A 21,298-nucleotide genomic window follows, 5' to 3' on the forward strand; every position below is an offset into this window, starting at 1 on the left:
AAATAAAGCCTTTTAACATGGGGCCCTGTGATAATTCATTTATAGGATTCTTGTACGCAAGTTATTTCTCAAGCGTCTGAGAGGTGAACAACGGAGTCTGCGCTCTCGCCGGCCTCAGAGCCATCGCTTCAACACACAGCGTTTCCTGTCTGTCTTCGCCGCTCTCACTCCATCCATCTTTCTGTCTTGTTGCATTTGTCTCTCTTTCTCTCTCAATCAGCCTCTCCTCCCTCCCCACTTCCTTCATTGAAACTGTTAAGGTAAAAACCAATCTCATTGATCAGCCGGCTCACAGACGGATGGACGTGGGGAGCCATTATTGGTAGATGGATGATGGAAGATGGATGAATGCTGGAGATGGAGCGGAGGAAGGGATTTGGAGAGGCCTATTAAAATGTCATGAGAAGAGATGTATCGGCCTTCTCTGTTTCCCCTCGCGTCCACTCTTTTAGCTATCCACATGATTTGTGTCTCTGAGTAAAAAGCCCAGTCTTAGCCCAGGGCGACCATTTTCTAGGCATAAAGGTCAAACTACTCCTTTTCTCACTTTGTTCTTTTCCACTTCCATAACTCCATCTGTTGATATTCTTTTCTTTTGGATTTCATGATATTCATCTCCCCCCTGTTCATCGAATACATACATCACATCTTCCATCAGTGCTACATTCTTTAACACATCTTCCGTTTTATTCACTCGGATCATACCATCATTCTTAAGTTTATCCTTCTTTCTTCCTGTAAAGCACCGTTAGCACTCTCAAATTGCTTTTGGTATTAAAATTACGTGGTCTAAAATCAATATTCATTTTGTCTCAACACTGTTTTTGAAGGAATTTATAAGTCATAGGAGAAAAAAAATCTAATTAAATGCCTTGAGTCATAAACCTACTCAGGCATTTTTTTGCTGTAATTTAAGAAGGTGGCCTGAGGTAAACAAAAGACGGAGGCATACGGATAACAGGAAAGTGAAAAGGAAGGAAAAATAATGAGGCATGGGACCTACTGGTCTTAAGCCACTCACCGGGTCTACATAGGGATCATCAGTGACGTCCTGATAAAAGGGGCTACAGCCTTGACGCTCCAGGTTGGAGTTCTCACACGCCCCTTCCTGACTAGTGGCTCCTGCATCGAGACCCTGAGGAGCCATCAAAACATCATTAAACTTTCACAACATGCCCACAGCACTGTCATCTCTCTATCCCACAGCTCACATTCCCTCAGTGTTTGTTTTTTCTTTCTCTCCTCAGAAACCTGCGACCACGAGCCACCACCCCAAATCGCTGTCGAGACCGGAGACGCCATCAATCTCCGCCCAGGCGACCACCGAGCCTGCTCAGCCGCCGGCAAACCGCCAGATATTGAAATATTCAACAGGCGGGCCAATTAATTATGCAAGAGACGAGCTCTTGATTGGTTGTTTTTGGACGAGGACTGTGAAGTCTGTGAGCAAGTGTGTGAGATATAAGGGGGGAGCCTTTTCACGCACGCACAGCCAAAGACACACACACACACACACATGTTGTGCAGCTCAGGAACCAGTGAGAGTTGACAATAAGCATAAAGTGAATACATCTGCAGACATACAAAACACACACACTTTCACACACAAACTAGTTGGTTATTATAGCCCCTGACATAGAAAACTGCCACCAGCTTCACCACAGACCACCTGATTCAAAGCCAGAGACGTCTTACTTGCAGCGGCCGGAGGTAGTTGAGTGAATCCTTCCACCAGTGATGGTCGCTGACTGCAGCCAGCACGGCCTTGGTGGTCAGTCCTGTAGTGGTCAGCACCTCCATGGTCTTGGCTGTAGTCCTGTGCAGCAGGTCCCCTGCTGTCCCCACAGGGGAGCTCACAGAGGGGGCGCAGGCCTGGGGCCAAGCAGGTGACAGACGTGACATGGTGGACAAAAAGGATACAACAGCCATGTTATCCTAGTGTGTCACTCTGGTGTGTCTGCAGTAATATCCACAGTGATAGTCTTTACAGCTTGAAATCATCCTGCGTTAGTGCTACAGGATCCTTTGAACATTTTTTTTTTATGGAAATAGAAAAAGCAGCATCAGAGGAGTTCTCTGATCGCTACATCTGTATTGTTATATTAGACAAAAGGACAAATTTTGAGTAGAGGACTCTTGAGTATCAATGTGGTATTAGAGATGGTTGTGTTCTGTTTTTTTTTCATTAGGTACTTGAGAGGAGCACTTCAATGAATGCAGGGCTCTTTGTGTTTGTCAGTTTGTTTGTGCACTGCGTAAGGGAATTACAATATGCACTTTACAGGCAGCACAGAGCCCTCCCAGCCCTGCATGGCACACATACAGCCACAATTTGTGCAGAACTTTGTGACACAGTCGCACCACGGTAGGTTGTGCAGTGCTAAGTTGGTCTGGAGCAGATCATTACGTGATTAATTTGAAAACACCTAATGCTTATTTCTGAAAGCAAAAGTTGGACGTTTTGGGAAATATGCTTATTTTGCCCTCAGGCATACAATTAGATGAAGATCGATACCAATCATATATCTGTCTGTCAAAAATATGGCTAGAGCCAGGAGCGGGTTAGCTTAGCACAAAGAGTGGAAACAGAGGGAAACAGCCGGCTCTGTTCAAAGGTAACAAAATCTTCCTACAGCACCTCGAAAACTCACTAAAACTACGGTGTAAAAATGTCAATTTACTTTTCTAGAGGGAGTTATGTGCTGGACTATTTCTGAGATCTGATCAGTTACTTCCTGGAATTCTGGCTGCCTGGAGATTGCTTGCAGACAAGAAAGAGTCTGGCACACAGTAGCTCTCCATTATTTCTTACTCATAGGTTTTTGTAGAGATTAAAATATATATACATAATGTGTTAGTTAGTGAGCTTTAGAGATGCTGGTAGGTGGATTTTGTTACCTTTGAACAGAGGTAACTGTCACCTGGCTGCAGCTTCTTACTTGCTGGACATGAGAGTGATATCAAACTTCTCCACGAGAAAACAAAAAAGCTTATTTCCAAGAATGCTGGACGATTCCTTTAAAGCAAAGCAGGATATTATCAAATCAACATTAGAGCTAAATCAATCTTACCCACGATGTTCAGCCACTGAAAAATAATGAGAACTAAAGGACCAATAAAGATGCACCTCTCACATGTATAAGTTTTCGTCACCTTTACAATTGTCAAAAATTAACAAATGAATTGGGCATTGTACGAGTATGTTTGAAAGCACACCATCAGCTTCTATGGCATGGTGGATACTACGCAGTTGAAAAAAAAAAAAAATCAAAAACAAATTTAGTGGGCCAGTGGGCCGGGGCCAAATCGTTTAGTGCCTTTCATCAATACTTCATTTGGCAGGAGATTGAGGGGCAGGGATTGAAAGGAACCCAAAGACACATAGACGCAAGATGTTTGTCAAAAAAACACCCAAAAAACACACACATGTAGACGAATAAATGCACCTCATGCACACACACTCTCATCTAGTGCTTAAATATACATGGGCGAGGAGCAGGGACATCAATACGACAATAAAATGACAACAGACAGCTTGAAATGAGCACCCATCCACACGCAAGCAAGTCATGAAACATTAACACCCACTCAAGGCATCATAAAGCTGGCGGTGCTGAAGGGGAGGAGCAGGGGAGGCATAAATAAACCAAGGGAGCTGAGCAACCTTAACACTAGATTTACACCTCATCAAATATGGAGCAACGGGAAAACACACAAACCGAGAAAAAGGACGGAAACACACCCACACAGGGACGGGAGAAGGGACGACTCAGATGACGAGCAGACAGAAACACGGGTTTACATGTGGACACTGACGCACACAAACCTTCACAGAGTCTGTCTCGTCGGCCTCTTGTCCACTCTCGGTATTAACGGGCTCCATCTGATAGTTAACTGCCTGGTACAACACCTGGAGGAGAGAGGAATTCAGTTTAACTAAAACACTACGAGCACCGTGGTGAATGGAGCTAGGTCTCTCCGTGTTTCTTAAAAGATGTATTTCTTTTGTAGTCAGTTTTGTGCTGGTCACCTTTTCACCTGCTACAAATTTCAGAGAGTGGTAGTTAGAGAAACACAGAACCTGCATGAACCGCCTCAGAGCTCACCCTTCATTTTTCTGGAGCACAGGGGCCACGTTCACAAAACATCCTCGGGCTAAAAGTAGCTCCTAACTGGCAGAGTTCGGAGAAACTCCTGAAAATAAGGAGGTGTGCCCGTCCTAACTTTAGGACTCCTTCACAAAGCATTTGAAAGCTCATTGTCTAGTTCCTTATGAAAAAGGCTCCTTTGATTCGACTGCTGGTCTGTGTATTTTATCAGATTCTTTCCTACATGAAAGCAGGCTCACTTCTTCTCGACACCACAGCCTGAAGGTGCTGAGATGTTTTGTCACACAGTCTGTTTAGAGCAAACAACTGCAAACAAAAGGCACATCGTCTCCGCTAGAACAGAAACAGTAATCATCATTAAACTTATCTGAAATTGAACAATGTTCTGTTCAGAAAGGTCAGGATATGAAGAATTAACTATGCTGAATTTGGGTTGTTTGCCATGCCAGGATAGATTAAGAGTTTAGCATTCACACAATTTGAGCTATTCCAACTTTAGGAATTAGTGCTACTAATCATGATTTCACTGTTGACTGGGTCTCTCAAAGTACGTGTTATGGTTGCTTTTTCATTCATGTTATTTTACATAAATTCTCAAGATATTGAGTAATTGGTGCAGAAAAATACATTTAAGGATCCATATTGGTTCACAAAAAGCCACTTTGGTCAAACCACGCTGAATATGAAGAGTGACCTGGGTCTGCAGGTCACTGGAGGCGACCAGCAGGCCGTGGATGTTGTCGGGAGGACAGTGGGTGAGAGAGAAGGCTAAAAGCTCCTGCCGGGCCTCCAGATCTCCATAGCCGTCACATTGACCGAGCAGACTGCACACATCCCACGCCGGGCCGTAACCTGGAGGAAGAGCAAACAGGGCGAGGAGGTGAGGTGAAGTGGGGTAAGGGAGGAGAAGAGAAAAAAGATCGATGGGGTTTTAAATGAAAGTAAAAATGAGCGTGGGAGATAACAACTCCTGCGATTAAAGGATTGATAAATGCATTATGCAGCAAGATATAGAAGGTCAAGTATAAACAACATATCACACAATACAGCTGAGCAGAAAGAGTTTTCATTTCTATCAGTGTCCTTCTCTCGTTGTTAATCTATCCTGAATCCTATCAGATAGAAGACCAAGACCCATCAACTCGTGAAAGCACACAAGGCGCAGCACACACATCTCCTGTATGAAGTCTAAGAATATGCAGAGCGAAAAATGCAGAGGATATAATGCTGAGGTATTGATGATACAATAAAGCATAACCTTCCAAGCCCTCGGGATATTAATGCATATTTAAGTCGAAACCATGTTTCCCCTTGAAGAAAATAGCATTGTAATGACTGCGCTACATTTGTTCCCGCTTCATCACAGTCAAAAACCAACACACCATCCTGGCTTCATTCTTACAAACAGATTCAATTATTCCCACTGCGTTCGCAGACAGAGAACAACGGTGCTTATCTGATTACACCTTCTCTTCCTCCCCGACACCTTTTTCTCATCCGCGCTGTCTCCTGTTACACAGCACCGTGGGGAGGCTGGGGAAAGTCTGCTCACTTTGATTGTTCTGTGGCGAGACGCCAAACAGGGTCAGAGAAAATATAAAATTATCACAGTGACCACTTCAGGGAAAGTCTGAGGAGCAGGAAGTCTGAGGTCATCCTTATTATTGTCGTGCACGAACAGACACAATGTCACTCATCCTCATCCTTTTGTCCATCTAAGGATTCTTACATCTAAAGATGTAAGAAGCGCGAGGAGAGTGTGAAACCATAAGACAAACCATTAATGGCACCAATTAAAGACACACCAACAAGAAGCACAAGTGATAGTTAAATATGATATATATAGAGCATAATGAGGAGACGCCTGCTGTTTGATGACACCATAACAATCTTGATTTTCACCTTAATTAAAGTTAAAAGTACAAAGAAACATATAAGCTTATCGCATTCGATCATCCACTTGTTCAACTGGCCTATCATAAATGACTGGGAGAACACATATTTTCTCAACTTAAGGTTTGGAGGCAGGGTGTTTGACACATTTCACACACAAAAAAAAAAACCCAGACTTGTGTATACATATTTATATTGTTATATTTTTTACTTATTGTTATATTTTCTACTATTGTTATATTTTTTTACTTTCTGTTATATTTTTTTACTTACTGTCATATTTTTTACTTGCTGTTATATTACTTTATATTATTATATTATATTATAATATATACTTTTTAATAGCTTCTTTTTAATAGATGTGTCATGCACCAATCTCACCAAAGCAAATTCCTCGTATCTGTAAAATCGTACTTGGCAATAAAGCTTTTTCTGATTCTGATTCTGACATTGCTTGACCATCTGTCAAGCCCTTTGAAGCATGCTGTCACCTTTAGATTACAATAGGAATTTGTTTAAAACCTGTTCAGTGGCCAGGTTTGAGTCAATGGCAAAGCTTCGGCAAGCTGAATCACAAACTCAAGATGCGCTCACTACCATTGGTAAACTGGTTTAAACATAACTGTCTGGCTGTGTTACATGGTATCTAAGGCTGATAAGTACATGTGGATTCAAAATCTGTGGATATTCATTTCCAGTCTGATGTTCAGATTCGGTGGGGACACTAAATATTAAGAGGGTATTTAAGACTTACAAGCAAAATATTGTACCATGATTATTTCACACCAGTGTAAGCTACATCAGACTGTGCTGCACCTTGGACAGAATGTGAGTCTGGGGCCTCTTTCGATCGACACAGCCCCTTCTGTGATCCAAGGTCAAGATGCTGCATTCATTGTGTACTGCTGTCTGTCATTGTTCGCAAGAAGAGCCAAACAGAGCGCATAAGATTTTAAGAAAAGAAAAAAGAAAAAAAAACACTTCTATGAAAGTGACTTTATGACAGATGGAGCTCTGCTGTCAGGAGGGGCCTCTGCTGAGAGTCTAAAGAATTTGGCAGACAATTAGGCGGACAAATTAACAAGTTTTAGGGAAGTGTTTGCCCTCATGTAATGTTATAATTGCACCAAATGAAGGCAAAGGCAGACAGGCAGAAGTGATATTCACATTACCTCTTCTAGTGCACAGTGCACAGTTCACAGTCAACTACATACCTGCAGCCATGAGGTCCTGACAGTGGATGTAGGAGGCCTTGAAGTCCAGACACTGGAGAGCTTGCTCTGCCAGCAGGGTCAGCACTTGGCCTTTTCGTGTGGCCTTGTCATCTCCTTGACACACACACAAAGACACACACACACGCAGATAATCATTTAAGCAGACACCGGAGAGATGCAAAACATGAAAGTCTTGGTTCTCTTTAAAACGTACTTTTTAATCTGGAGAAACGTCAACATGTCAAAGCGAACACGCTAAACAGCAGATCTCATAATCCTGCACATCACGTACAACATCTGTCTTAATAAAGCTCATATTAAATCTCCATCTGACTACACTCACACAGGCTCAAGGTTGGAGTGTCAGGACGTCTAAATGTATTAGCTGCACCGCAGACCGAGCCAGAGACTACACGTTAACGGGTGTCCACCATAAAATGAGGTTATCGCTGTGTCTGTTCGTCTCAAGAGGGACTACGAATTATCAAAAAAGAGAAAAAAGCCGTCCAGCTTTCTCCACTAAACAGGAAGAGCTCTCGGTTTGATATCTTAGCGTTGGTGGGATTGGTTGTGGTGTTAGCATTCATGTGGCGGCTCAGGACAGCCTTTGATCTCCGCAAACAAAAAAGGAGAGGACAGGACGATCAAAAGAGGCAGAGGCAGAAACAGGACGAATGAACAAACCTGGACCCTGAAGATCAAACGAGTGAAGCTGAGATGAAGAGATGCGATGGCGCTGGATTGGTCACTGAGTGTGTGTGTGTGTGTGTGTGTGTGTGTGTGTGTGTGTGTGTGTGTGTGTGTGTGTGTGTGTGTGTGTGTGTGTGTGCGTGTGTGTGTGTGTGTGTGTGTGTGTGTGTGTGTGTGTGTGTGTGAGTGATGGATAGAAATGCTGTGTTTACCACCAACGGGATGGAGGTGTTGGTCAAATATTTTCTGGGTGACTGGTGAAAGGGTGTCTTCAAAAGCCATCATGACCTCAGTACAGAAGAGGTTTGCATGCATGTGTGCATGCGTGTGTGTGTCAGCACCACTTCATTCACCCCATGCATTTATGAAGACACACTCTGGCATTGATTTGAAGCCACTCCAATTGAGACAACCTGGGCCTTTATCCGCTGCTGACGGGACAATTAAAGGGTGGGATGAAAGGTGAGGAATGTCAGAAAAACAGCAAATAGAAAACACTCAAGTTAATAAGATTTGATTACCGCACGAACTCTTGAGGGTCCTAACTGGATCGCGAGGATCCTTTCCAAGTCAGCACAATTTAATTCTCATTCGGGATATGATAATTGATTCATTCAGACAAAAACAACCTTCCCTCTTTCCCCACCTCTCCCCGTAAGACTGATTGATTTATGGAACATTTCTGTAGACCGCAGCAGCAACCAAACCCTCGGGGTTTTTAACGGTGTGCTGGTGATACCTGCATTAAATATTCACCACGGAGCCCCAGAGCTATGCGCCCTTCAAAAGCCTTCCCCCCTGCATTTATTTATTTAAAAATTTGTTTATTCCTCCTCTCATCTCCCTCTGCCTCTTTCTGTTGCTGAAGCCACACAGCGAGAGCTGTCTGCTGACTGAACGCGAGCAGAGGAGACACAGAAATGCCACAAGGCCGGTTAGCTGGCTTCCTCTGGCTGGCGACAGGCCTCGGAGAGAGGAAGACAGAGCGAGCGATGAGTGGAGAGATGAAGGACGGAAGAGAGAGGGGAGCAACAGGCGGACAGAAGAGTCAAGCTCAAGATAAACACAGAGGTACAGAGAGAGGAAGACGGCAGAGCTCGTGTCACTTTGCGGGACAAGAAGTAACAGGATGACATCTTAAACTTTCCCGCATGCTGTCAGTTTAACGTGTTCTGGGTTGGCTGGAGTTTGTGTTTGGAGTGCTCCCAATATACAGAATTAAGACAACATTTTTTTTTTTTTTTTAACTTAATGAATTTGAGTTAAAATACAGCAAAACATCACTCACTTTTCATGTGTTGACTCGATTGCATTACTCATCAGTCAGCCGCAGTGTGTGCTTGCAGTGATACTGTTCCACAGTTTCATAATCCCAAGCGGAAGATACGAAAGCTCACATCAAAACATAAACAAACCCGTATGAAAATAATTTATGAAATATAAGAGAATCCCATTTGGAATACCACAAGATGACTGGTGTTTGTGGTTAAGAGCTTGTGCTAATGGTAACTCTTACAGAAAGTGAACATGAGAGGATGGGAAAAGAGGAACACTCAGTTTATAGAACTGAAATGTGTTTACCAAAACAAGACAGGGCTCACAAGTGGCTTCCCTGTAAATGTTTGTGTATGTAGGATGCTACTTAAAGAGCTGAGTCCTTTTTAAGTGCAAGTCATTCCTCAGCGCTGAGAATTAACCCGACAAATGTTCCATTTCACCTTTCCCTCCATAGTTTCTGGAAATTACAGACATGAAAAAGGGACGCTGATGTGACTGGATTATAATTAGAAAACCGCCTGTTCAACAAACTGAAGTGAATACAAAGTTGAATGTCTCTTGCCAGCATCTATCAGCCTTAAAAGAGGTTTGAGGAGTAGTAGATTTATCTGTTTTTAAAGCAATGAGGCAACACACGGAGCTTCAAAGAGGCCGAACAGTGAGTGCTTCAATTAGAGGTACAAGCACAAAAGAATGACAGACGAATGAAATCAACAGCTCTGTTAAACAGTCAACAACCGAGCACCGTGTACGTTTTTCAAGCTGGTATTTATGAATGAGCTCTTTAAAAAGCTGCCAAATCTGCGTGTACAGATTTGACTTAATGTCCTCACACTGAACCTGTCCCCCACGATCATTACTACATGAAACTTGAGCGCAGAAAAAAGGTTTAGAGAGCACAGAAAACGACGCGCCTGGGGAGTGAAATTTGCTCGCTCCTTCAGGGTGTGTGCGTGATTAAGTGTGGATTTTTTGCTTGCAAGCCACATCAAGGCTCGCGAAGATGAATTTCCCTCTCGTGTGAGGCCTGACGACGTTCTCGCTGAATGTACCCACGCACTGCACGCGTCTCCGTGCCATGTGTGGGCGGCTCTTCCTCATTTAATCTCATGAGCTTTGTCATGGAACTGCCACCAGAGAACAGTCTTACTCACTGAATGTTCTCCTTCATACACATGATAAAATAAAAGATAAGGGAGAAAAGATGATGGGATGAGGTCAGTGGTGTCAGACAACGTGTGTGTGCGTCTGTAGGTACCTGCCACTCTGAGAAGCGAGGCCAGATTCAGCAGGGTGGTGGACTGCTTGTAGGCCGTGGAGCAGTGGGCGATGCATTCCCGTATGAGAGACAGACGGTCTGATCGCAGACGAACTGGGGGGGGGGAGAAGGAAGGCAGAAGGGGGAGGGGTGTCAGACATGTTCTGCTAATTACTGTATTCAATCTGGAGAAGTTGCAGCTGATGATACAAATGATCGGGTGGAAATGATGGATGCAGCTGCAGTCACGATGTCTGCAAGACGACAAAATGTTGTACGATTTTGAAGATGACAATCAGCAAGTTTGTTTTTTGGCAATAATCACATAACATAAGAAAAAAAAAAATCAAATCTATTACCCATTACCTCACAGTTGAAAACAAAAATTCGAATCAGTCTCGTGAGGATTTTCAGATTTTCGCTTTTTTATATCACTGCACACTGAATTTCTTTGGGTTCTCTCTGGTGTCTGAGTACCCCACAGTTTAACACGACTCCATGCATTTATTTATTTAACACAGATACAACGTATAGTTCAGAAGAGAGATTCAACGCACATTTCTTGACAAGAGCTACATGCCTTTAATTTGGCTAATACCTTGGAGGTTTTTAACTTTTCCATATTTTTCGAAACTTGCACTGAAAACCTGAAGAAATAGCACGTTTAGTGCCTCCACGGGCCCCTGTGCTTTCCCCATACCCTGCTGAGGATCTTTATGGCTCGGCATAACTTTGGGCGAGGCCTAGAGGGAATTCCAGGGAGGGCGGTAGTTATGAAGCGTCGCCTTAGGCGCTGTAGGAGGGCTGCAGGAGACAGCCTAAGATGGATTACAAATGCTCAAATCCTTTCACTTCATACTTGTGTGTGTTTATCTGAGAGTGTGGGAATTTACAGGGCTAGGGCTTTCACTTAGGTGAAAAAGAAAATTAATGTGTGTTTTTGTGTGTGGACAGTATGCGTGCGTGTGTCCTTGAGTCAGTAAAAAAAAAAAAATTGTGTGAAAGCACCGCAGGCAATACAGAGCCATGGAGCCAGTCTGGCCCTGAGCACTCAAAACAGGCTTTACACAATAATCACTGATACAAAACAACACAACACAAAAAGTGATAATTGGAGAGTTTTCCTTTCACTACACCACGCTTTCTTACAGTCTCGCTTTCTATGTTTCTTTCTTCTGTCCCATATTTTTCTTCAGTCCTTCCTTCTCATACTTTGTTCCTGAACTCTCTCCTGTTCTCGCTTTGTCTCCCAGGTAAGAATAAGTGGGCAGTGAAAAAATAATGTGAGCAGACAGCAGGGAGTGAGGAGGAAGAGGAATGAGAGCAAGGGGGCAAAGTGGGAACCGCAAAAAAAAAAGAAAAAAAAGAAAAGGGGGGTGAGTGATGCAAAGAGAGAGAGGAGGAGAGCGAAAGAGAGGTGGCAGTTTATGGCTCCCTCTGTCACAGTGGTTTTATGCTGGCAGCTCAGTTTGATGAGGGCAAAGGGGGGAAGAAAGCAGAGGCCTCGGAGGCAAACAACACCTCAGTTCAGAGGTGAGGCGATGAGGGGCCAAGCTGGTTCATTCTGGCTGCACAGTTTTCCTTTAACAGAGAGCCATGCCTGGAAACTGCTGCAGCAGGGCACCAATGTGGAGCCAGAAAGGAGAGAAAGAAAGAGCGTGGAGGTGAATACTGATTGGTCAGGATTACAGATGGAGCAGAAATATAAAAAAAAAGACGCGTGTGCGCGTGTGTGTAGGAGAGAGCACACACGCAGAGACCAAACACTTCAGTCCTAATTAGGCCATCAGGCAGATGTTGTTTGCTCAACAGTTGATCCATAAATAACCATGTATTTAGATATAGTGGCAAAAGGAAGTGACATATGGAGGGTTGGAGGAACTGACAGCAGGGAGGGAGACAGGCTGCATGGTACATGGGTGAGGGGGTGGGGAATGGCGTCCTTGCATCCTCTACACATCTTTAAATGAGGAACACACGAATTAATGCACAGACAACGAAAGACGATAGGCACACTTGTGGTTAACTGAGCTCATTTTCTCCCCAGACACACAGACACATTTTGTGATACCTTGCAGTGGCAGGATGCTGACGCCGAAGTCTTCCAGTTGGCTGAGGGCGCTGATGAGGTCCAGTTCGTCTTGGATGGCCAGGGGACAGTCAGTGATCAGCTGGAGACACGCCCTAATAGAGACAGCAATCCGTTAAAACAGGGGCATGCGACAGCTGATGAGCTATATTAATCTGTGCCAGAAGGAACCAAGTGGACGACCGCGTGGGATCCAGAAGAGGAACTCCGAATTTTAGCTACATGTTTGCTGATGTTCTTATGATCTCAGCATCGATCATATGCAGGAGAGAGAGGCACGTTTGTAGCAACAGTCAACATTTTGGGAAATATGTTCATTTGTTATGAGCAGCCGGTTAGCTTAGCTTAGCACAAAGGCTGAAGACATGGGGAAGCAGCTAATCTGGCTCTGTCCAGAGATAAAATCCGCCCGCCAGCAGCTCTAAAGCTAATTAACACATGCTTTGTTTGCTTAATATGTACAAAAACCATAATGTAAAAACACCAATTTGCTGTTTTATGAGGGGCTATCTGCTGAACTACTCGGCTCTGAGCAGTTGCCAGGTAACCAGCGGATACTCCGTCCGACATTTAATCTGACTGGATTTCAGAAATTAGTTGTAAAGCAAGAGCAACTGATTTGATTGCGTGACAAACTGAGTGGGAAGGACTAAATGAGTTTTACTAATTTATGAACACGTTTTCCGTTGTAACAAAAATTGGTTATTAAATCTGAAGTTTGTGAAGTTTCAGCACTGCGATTAGAAACATGGTGAGACTGCTCAAATGGATCTACTTACAAAGTCTAGACTAATGCGACGATCTACGAGGAGTTTTCTCTTGCAACACAATCCACACTCATTACCCTTAATAGGATTATGCAGCACATCACTTTGCATATGTAACAGCACACTGAATGTGTGTGAGTATGTTTCAGATGTGAGTGTACGCTCTCATTTTCTCATCGCACATTTCAACAGAGACAAGGGACAAATAAATAAATCTCACATAAAACAACAGCAAAAGGACGAGCTGTGATGTCATTTAAGTGGAGAGGAGGAAACTTCCTTGGGATGTGTATTCAGGAAAGAAACACACACTGACCTCTCAGTGTGAGTGAACAAAGACAGCTAACAGAGAGGAAGAGGCATCGCAGGATCCCTATCGGCGTAAGGAGAGCAATCCAAAACATGCATCTTTAAAACAGACTGACTCGAGATGGCTAACAGACTAGAGTACACACACTCGGCAAAACACTCAGCACACAGCTTCCCACTCTTTGAGCATAGCTGGTGTTCTTGCCAGGAACAAGAGGTTTGTCCTGGCAAATGAGAGCAGAGGAAAGGGCCGTGGATGTGCGACTGAGAGACAGAAAGAGGGCATGTTGATTATGTGCTTGTGCTGTGAAGTATCTGCCGACGTGCGTGTGTGTGTGTGCATGCCTTAGAAAAGTGGTGGAAAAAAATTCAATTTCAGTCACGATGTGCTTCGCAGCATTTACTGTAATTTGCAGATAACTACTTCCTGTTAAACGGACACATGGGAGAACACAGGGTAACATTTGTAAAGCAGTTATCAACGGAACACCAGAGTTGAGACCTTGTCCTTCTTTCGACCAGCCCAAATCACGCTGTAACAGCGTACTGATGCAGTCATCCTCATTTCCGTTCCAGCCCTTTCTCACTCGTACAAGGTCTTGCAAGAAGAGCTTTCTCAAATACGAGCGAGACAAAGCAAAATCATCCATTCTGGCCTTACTTCTCACATATTCCCATTTTTTTTCTGCGTCACGGTGGTTGAAATCTGTGCGTCTTTCACACGAGTGTAAGGCAACTTTTTACATCTATCTGGAAAAGAACTGAAAGGAAGTTGTTTACTCTGACCCTGAAGTTTTAACAAAAAAGATAACGATGCAGAAAGGTGAGTTGGGAAAGTAATAACACATTTCTTCAAATGTGAAAATTTAAGGTCATACTGACCTCGTCCAGCTCTGATAATGACATTAACGTAAGCCAGCCTCCCTCAAACCAACTGGAAGCAATATTACCACAATAAACATCAAGAAAATAGATTTAACATTGCATTGGCAGTACAGTTTATCACTTTTGAAAGAGTAAATGAAACTACATCACACATTTATATTAGTGGAAAGAGCACAACTATATTTCAGCAATTTACATTATATTGGGAAATATCTCTGTCTCTTTAGCTGCTAAGTGTTCCACTATGTTCACATGCTAGTTGCTAGCATCGTCCGTCAGCCGTTTGGTGTTATGCAGGTAGCGTACAGTGAGTTTTTAAAGCTTGTCTTAATCTAAAACTGCTGCTGCTGAAAACAAGGTCACGGTAAGATAGCAGTGAGAGTGAAACAAAGCACTAAAGTTAAAGGCCATAAAACCACAATAAGACACCAAAAGACGCTAAAATGCTGCCCAGAGCTGAGCAGAGCCTCAGTGTAGGGTGATGATGTCACTATGCACAAAACCTTTTACATACATTGTTGTCATTCAATCCATTGTCCGAGTGAAAATACTGATTAGCATAGCTTTAAACTAAGATATATGAACTTTGTGTTTCTCTGTGTGTCTATTGTGTGTATGTGAGCATCTCTTCTGTCTATCCTGAGTGATGCTTGTTTGATCACTTCAGTAGTTGGAGGGGATTCCCATGTTATTTTAAGAGAAATCCTTTTGTCCTTGTGTAAACTTGTGCCTGGCGCCACTGACCACCTCCGTTCAGGACGCGGGCAGGTGCAATTTTTGTCTCTGTCCGAGCTTGTGCATGTGTGTGTGTGTGTGTGTGCCTTTAGTATTTAGTACACAGGATAAAATGTGTGTCTGTGGAGCAGTTATTTTAATCTTAAGGACACGGGCAGAAAGTCTGTATGGACTATTAATTTCAGAGCGACAGGCACATGTTCACACTTCTTTCTGTCTCATATCTCAAATTCACATGCAGTAAACACACACACACACGCACACAGTGGGAGTATTACAATGGATGATGTTGTCCAAGAGTGTGGAAGGGGGCCTCTATATTAGTTACTATAAATGAATGACGACCCAATTACTGTCCCACTTCCCCACTAGGAACAGACGGTAAGGTTAGACACCCAGCAGCTCCCCTCTCAGATCTGAAACCAGCAACAGACACACATACAAATACTTGGTATAAACTTCATGTAATGTACTAAAGGAGGGGGAATAAAAATGGCCATCATTATTTTTTTTTCCTGGTCAGTCATGCAAGCACAAAACACAAATCCACCCACACAGGAATAAAGTGTTTCTCATACCAACAACAAGCAAGGTCAACATCTCAGACAGCACATAAACACTTCAGGATGGCAAAGTTTATACAAGTTTGGTCAGAAATGACATCCAAGTCATAACTTTTCCAATATATTGCATCTCTTGCATTTATTTTTACGTCTCTAAGGTATACCAAATTACATGTAAAGTCAGGCTCTATCTGATTTCAGTCCATGAATAAGTGAGAATTGACAATTGTCAAAATGGTCCTCCTCACCTGGCGAGGTCCATGCAGGGGTCTGTTAGCGTTGTGGACGAGTTGAAGTACTCTCTGGCGGCAGCCAACACTAATTCTACGCTGTTGTCATAGCCCACCTTCAGAGCATAACCTTTACCCCGGAAAGACAAGCTGACAGGAACATCCTGGCTGACCTGGAAACATTCATAGAAAATTCAGAGCTTGACGATACCGCAGCACCAGAATTCCTTATGGATGGTTTAATATTTAGAGACAACGGGCAGTGTGAGTGTAACTCTGTGAGGTCGAGTCATCTCTTACGTACCTTCGAGCAGTGCATGAGCTGCCCTGCCAGGCGCACGTTGTCCACATGGCTGGAGCACAGCAGGGACTCGACAAAGATCTGCAGAGGTCAGGGAGGAGAGGACGTGATATGCAGGAGGAGACAGCGTTTAGGTGAGTAAGTTTTCACAGTGTTTGATGAGTTGCACTGACGAACTGAGTGGTTCTTATTGACATAATTTAGTTCAAATCTGATGATTCCGTGTAATGTTTTACTGTTTTGCTGCGATGTGATACCTGGTGACATGTCTCCGGTTTTAGACAGGTGTAGACATTCTGCTGCATGTCAAGCAGGTCCTGTAATAGTCCTCTCCACACCGTCTCACTCACTGGAGGGTTTCTGGACACACATAAACATACAGTAGATTTTCAGTATGCTTGTGTGATCTTGACATTTGTGTGTGTACATGTAAGCGCATGTGTGTGTCTTTCACATTCATACTTGCGGCCAATGTGGCGACACAGTTTCACCATTAGCTGGTGGGCCTCTTCTTCACTGTTCTGACTGTTCTTTACATAGGAAGTGGGTTTCTGCAGGGCGTGTTTCTCCAGAACCTCTACCACACTGTTAGGAATAAACACAGAGATACACACACTGATATAATCATGCGAGCTGATACAAGACAAGGACAACCGCACAATAAAATCAGACAAAGTTTCAAGTCACATTAATCAACTTGTTCAGTAAAAGCAGAAGACAGAATGATTGGCAGCAGTAAGTATCACAGCAGGTAATGGCAGAGAAGAAGACACGAGGGTAAAATAAAACCTGAACAAACCCAAGGGAGAGTAGGAGAAAGACAGAAGATGTGCACGCTCTAAGCTGTTCATTATTTTGGCAGCAGAAAGTCATTTGCATGCCACAGTGCAGATGGAGAAAGTGTAGAGCAAGACTGAAGAGGAACATGATAAACTGCAAGCCACCTTTTTTCTGTGTGTGTCTAGGAGCACATGAATGCTGGCAGCCTTCTATGACCGAGGGAGAGAGTGCGTACGTGTGTGTGCATGTGTGTGTTGTTGTGGGATTAGCATGGCACCCCGAGTCCCAACAGGGTCGTGCTGTCACAGATGTTCGCTCTCTGCTGCAACTCATTACCATAGTAAACAGTGTGTGTGTGTGTGTGTGTGTGTGTGTGTGTGTGTGTGTGTGTGTGTGTGTGTGTGTGTGTGTGTGTGTGTGTGTGTGTGTGTATGTGTGTGTGTGGCTGCATGTGTGCAAATGTGTGCAAAAGACAGAAAAGTCTTGATATTTACAGCAGAGTGTGTGTGTGTGTGTGTGTGTGTGTGTGTGTGTGTGTGTGTGTGTGTGTGTGTGGCTGCATGTATGCAAATGTGTGCAAAAGACAGAAAAGTCTTGATATTTACAGCAGAGTGTGTGTGTGTGTGTGTGTGTGTGTGTGTGTGTGTGTGTGTGTGTGTGTGTGTGTGTGTGTGTGTGTGCTCGAGTGTGAATGCGTGTGTGGGCGTGTCTACATGTTCCCTGTGCACATATTAATGTGCCAGCAAGTGGTAGTGGCAGCAGCTGAAAACAGCTTTTATTCTGGAGGCGCTCTGAGAGCAGACACGTCGAATTTACTGCCTGATTCATCTGGGTAAGAGTCATGTTTGTGTGTACAGTATGTGTGAGTCACACTACTTCAGCACAAAATATACATGAACACACTTCCCAGGCTCCCCTGGGGTGCGTTTGTGCATGGCTGTATGTGCCTGCGTGTAAATATGTGTGGATATTTGTCTGTAAAGGCCAACGCTAAGCTCTAACACAGGCTTTCCTGTTGCTGCTTCCTCCTCCTCATCATCATTCACACTCCCTTTAGGCTCCCGCCCTCCCCCTGCCTTCATCCTTATCCTCCTTCCTTCCTCCTCATCACTGTGTTCGTAAGTTCACCCGGGGGGGGGGGGGGGGGGGGGGGGGTGGAGGAGAGAGAGAGAATAAGAGACAAAGGGAAAGACACGTAGGTGATTTTAACCTGTAACTGAGGAAAAACGCCCAAGGCTGTTTGAATACCATGGGACAGACAGCAGTCCTTTGATATTGAGTGTGTGTGTGTGTGTTGACTGCACATCCATGTCTCCTCTCCTTCTTGGAGTTTTCCATCAGGCCCATTATGGGGGAGGGAAGTAATAAGCATCGCTACAAAGTCAACATTTCCCAAGCAGTGCAGCGCTAATAATCAAACTGACGAGTTGCTCTCAGTACAGTCCTTGTACAGAGTCCTTGTTTTGTCCGAAACCAAAAGATATTCTGTTGAAACAGTTGGAGAAACGGAAAAAGGAGCAAATCCTCCATCCTTAAGCTCTAATCTGCATGCGTGGCTGAACGGGGTGGACAGGAGAAGACGGAGCAGAAAGGCGGAATGACGGCTGAAAGGTGGTGTGAGTTGTGTTGATGTACCTGAGATGCTTCTCAAGTTTGTCCACCCGATCATGGAGGGATGCCGTGACGTCTGTGTCCGGTCTGTAGGATGACAAAAGCAGTGGTTATTTTATGTTCGCGTCATCAAAAGAAAAAAAAGTAGATATGTTAATTAGGATTTTTCTTGTATGTGTGCAAAGTGTTCACGCGCAGGTATGCGTGAGTATTTATGCTCACACAGTGCACAGTGTACTATATGTGTGGGTGTGTGTGGCCTACCGCTGTGAGGCTGTACTGATTTCCCACTAAAAATAAAACCCCATGATGCTTTGCCTTGAGGCAAAGGATTCTGGGTCAGCCTGGCCTGTCCCCCACTAGAGTACTGACCCTGATGAAACAACCTTCCATGTGTGTGTGTGCACCAATGTGTGTGTGTCTGTCTGGTTTTTTAAGAACACGCCATCTCTGTTTTTACACACACTAACTCTTGACCCATCACTCCATTGCAATGCATCCCTCTCTTCTTCAGATCTAACTGTCTCTGCTGCTCCTCCCCATGCTCCTTCCTCTCTTTAATATCCTTTCCTTCCTCATTCTACTTCTCTCCCTTTCTCGCCATCTAATCCCTTACCCATTTCCACATTTTCCTCTCTCTAAGGGTGAATGCACATTACATTCTTCCGAGCAGATTTAGACCTAATTAAGCTGTCTCACAAAAAAAAAAGAAAAAGAAAAAGAAAAAGAAAATCAGAAAATTGGGCTGAAACTACTAACTCATGGTTTCTCTCCTTGCTCGCAAATCTGTAATATTCTATGCTGGGGTGGCAATTTTGGAGCTTAGTAAGTCAGAGAAATCACTCCTGGGAGAAATGTGAAGTTGAAGGCATTGCATATACAGTAGCGCCTTGCAGCACTGCTAATCCAAACACTGCAGGAAGGAGGAAGCCTGTCTAGCAAAGTGAAGTGCTTAGCATCAAAAGCAGTACTATACTGATTTAGAAAGAAACATGTATCAGTATTATATACCCAAATATTTAAACGGTAAGACCCTGTTGAGAGTAGTTAAAAAGCCCAGTTGCTTAACTACAATAGCATGTGGGTCTCTGTGCATGTTTTGGTGGAGTGACCACAGGATGTATGTGGAACTGCATGTTAAAGTGCCACAGTGGAGTCTGTTCCACTCACCAACACTGCACTGCGACAACAAAAAACTGTGACAGATGTGTGTAAACCAGAACAAATGAAACCTATTTGCATAGCTAGATACACAACAACAAAAACAAAACAGCAACAACAAGCCTCAACTGACTGGCGGTTATTACCTAATTAGTTAAAAGCTCCAAAGTAATGGCAGGACTAAACATATTAATACTGCTTCTTTGTACTTTGCAACTAATTGCCTACTCAAACTTTACAGAGAGCAAGACCAGCGGTATGAAATGAATCACTGCTAACTACTGTTAGCTCTAATTACTGTGTGAGACAATTAATTACATTACTTAGCTGCTCTTCAGCATCAGCTAGCTGCCTAGTGACAGTTCATTCAAACGGTATCTTAACACAGTGATTGCACTGCGGCAAAGGAGAGCAGATCAGAAAACAAAGCTCCGATAACTATTTTGTACTAATTCCCATCTGATTTTGCTTTAAACTGCAGGACAAAACCTAAAAATGGCACTTTTAGTTACCTGTATTAGACTTGTTCAGTTTTGCGCAACAATGGGCCTTGGTTCAGGGTGGCCCTGCTCTCAAGCGGCACCACAATATCTTTTTTCAATGCAGTTACCACCCACTGTGAGTGTGCAGTGAAAATGAACATGATCACAGCACAGCTAAGCGAGCTATGTGAGCTAGTTGAGAAGGGCAAAAGATAGCATTGCTGAAAAGTATGGCTGCTTCATTGCAGCCAGATGACAAGAAAAAAACAAAGCACTCATTTAAGTCATTCAGTTTTCCAATTAAGGTGCACACACGCGTTCCAGCTATTTAAATTCATTTACACGACTCAGACACTCTACAGGTCCATTTTATCAACAATTTACTCTTTTGTACTCCTGCATTTTTCCCTCTCAGTCTTTTATTATCACTTACTCTCCTTCAAATGCACTGCGCACCCACACAGCCTCGTGGGAGACTTAAAGGACAGGCCCTCTTGCCACATGAAATAAAATGTGTTACAGAAGAGGTGGGGGAGAGAGAGAGGCAGAAACAGCAATAGTGGAAGGTAGGAAATATTGTACAGACTGTATTGGCTTGGCTAACTGATGGCTCCTCAGAGTCAGAATTAAGCATGAAAGAGAGAGGAGGAGGAGTAGGAAAAGAAAGGTGCAAAGGGAGGAAGACAGAAACAGAGGTGGTAGTTAGGTTTATTGATAGGTCCTTGTAGAGAGGTGGAAAGCGGAAGGAAAGGGAAGAGGTGAGAGGGGTGGGAGGGGTGGAACAAATTCATTCTTGTGGATGAGATGGTGAACAGCTTCAGCATCATTATATCATGGTTTACATAATCTAAATAAATGAAAGTGTTCGTGGTTGTGTGCAAAAACACGCATGGCTCCATGAGAGTGTGTGGGTGTATGTGCGTGTGCCCATGTATTACTCATA

General features: G+C 43.7%; 1 protein-coding gene across 1 annotated transcript in view; it reads right to left on the minus strand.

The window, feature by feature from the left end:
- Nucleotides 1–21,298, minus strand: part of nbas (NBAS subunit of NRZ tethering complex) — a 141,709-nt gene that overhangs the window by 74,747 nt on the left and 45,664 nt on the right. Inside the window, exons 27-38 of the mRNA XM_070987158.1 lie at nucleotides 18,737–18,799; nucleotides 16,784–16,906; nucleotides 16,579–16,681; nucleotides 16,325–16,402; nucleotides 16,039–16,193; nucleotides 12,514–12,626; nucleotides 10,443–10,556; nucleotides 7,217–7,330; nucleotides 4,804–4,961; nucleotides 3,827–3,910; nucleotides 1,696–1,872; nucleotides 1,022–1,135 (exon numbers count right to left, since the gene is read on the minus strand). Of these exons, the coding sequence (XP_070843259.1) occupies nucleotides 1,022–1,135; nucleotides 1,696–1,872; nucleotides 3,827–3,910; nucleotides 4,804–4,961; nucleotides 7,217–7,330; nucleotides 10,443–10,556; nucleotides 12,514–12,626; nucleotides 16,039–16,193; nucleotides 16,325–16,402; nucleotides 16,579–16,681; nucleotides 16,784–16,906; nucleotides 18,737–18,799 (1,396 nt within the window). The remainder of the gene's footprint in view (nucleotides 1–1,021; nucleotides 1,136–1,695; nucleotides 1,873–3,826; nucleotides 3,911–4,803; nucleotides 4,962–7,216; nucleotides 7,331–10,442; nucleotides 10,557–12,513; nucleotides 12,627–16,038; nucleotides 16,194–16,324; nucleotides 16,403–16,578; nucleotides 16,682–16,783; nucleotides 16,907–18,736; nucleotides 18,800–21,298) is intronic.

This window comes from Chaetodon trifascialis, chromosome 19 (assembly GCF_039877785.1).
Source record: "Chaetodon trifascialis isolate fChaTrf1 chromosome 19, fChaTrf1.hap1, whole genome shotgun sequence".
In the NCBI taxonomy this organism is placed as follows: Eukaryota; Metazoa; Chordata; class Actinopteri; order Chaetodontiformes; family Chaetodontidae; genus Chaetodon; species Chaetodon trifascialis.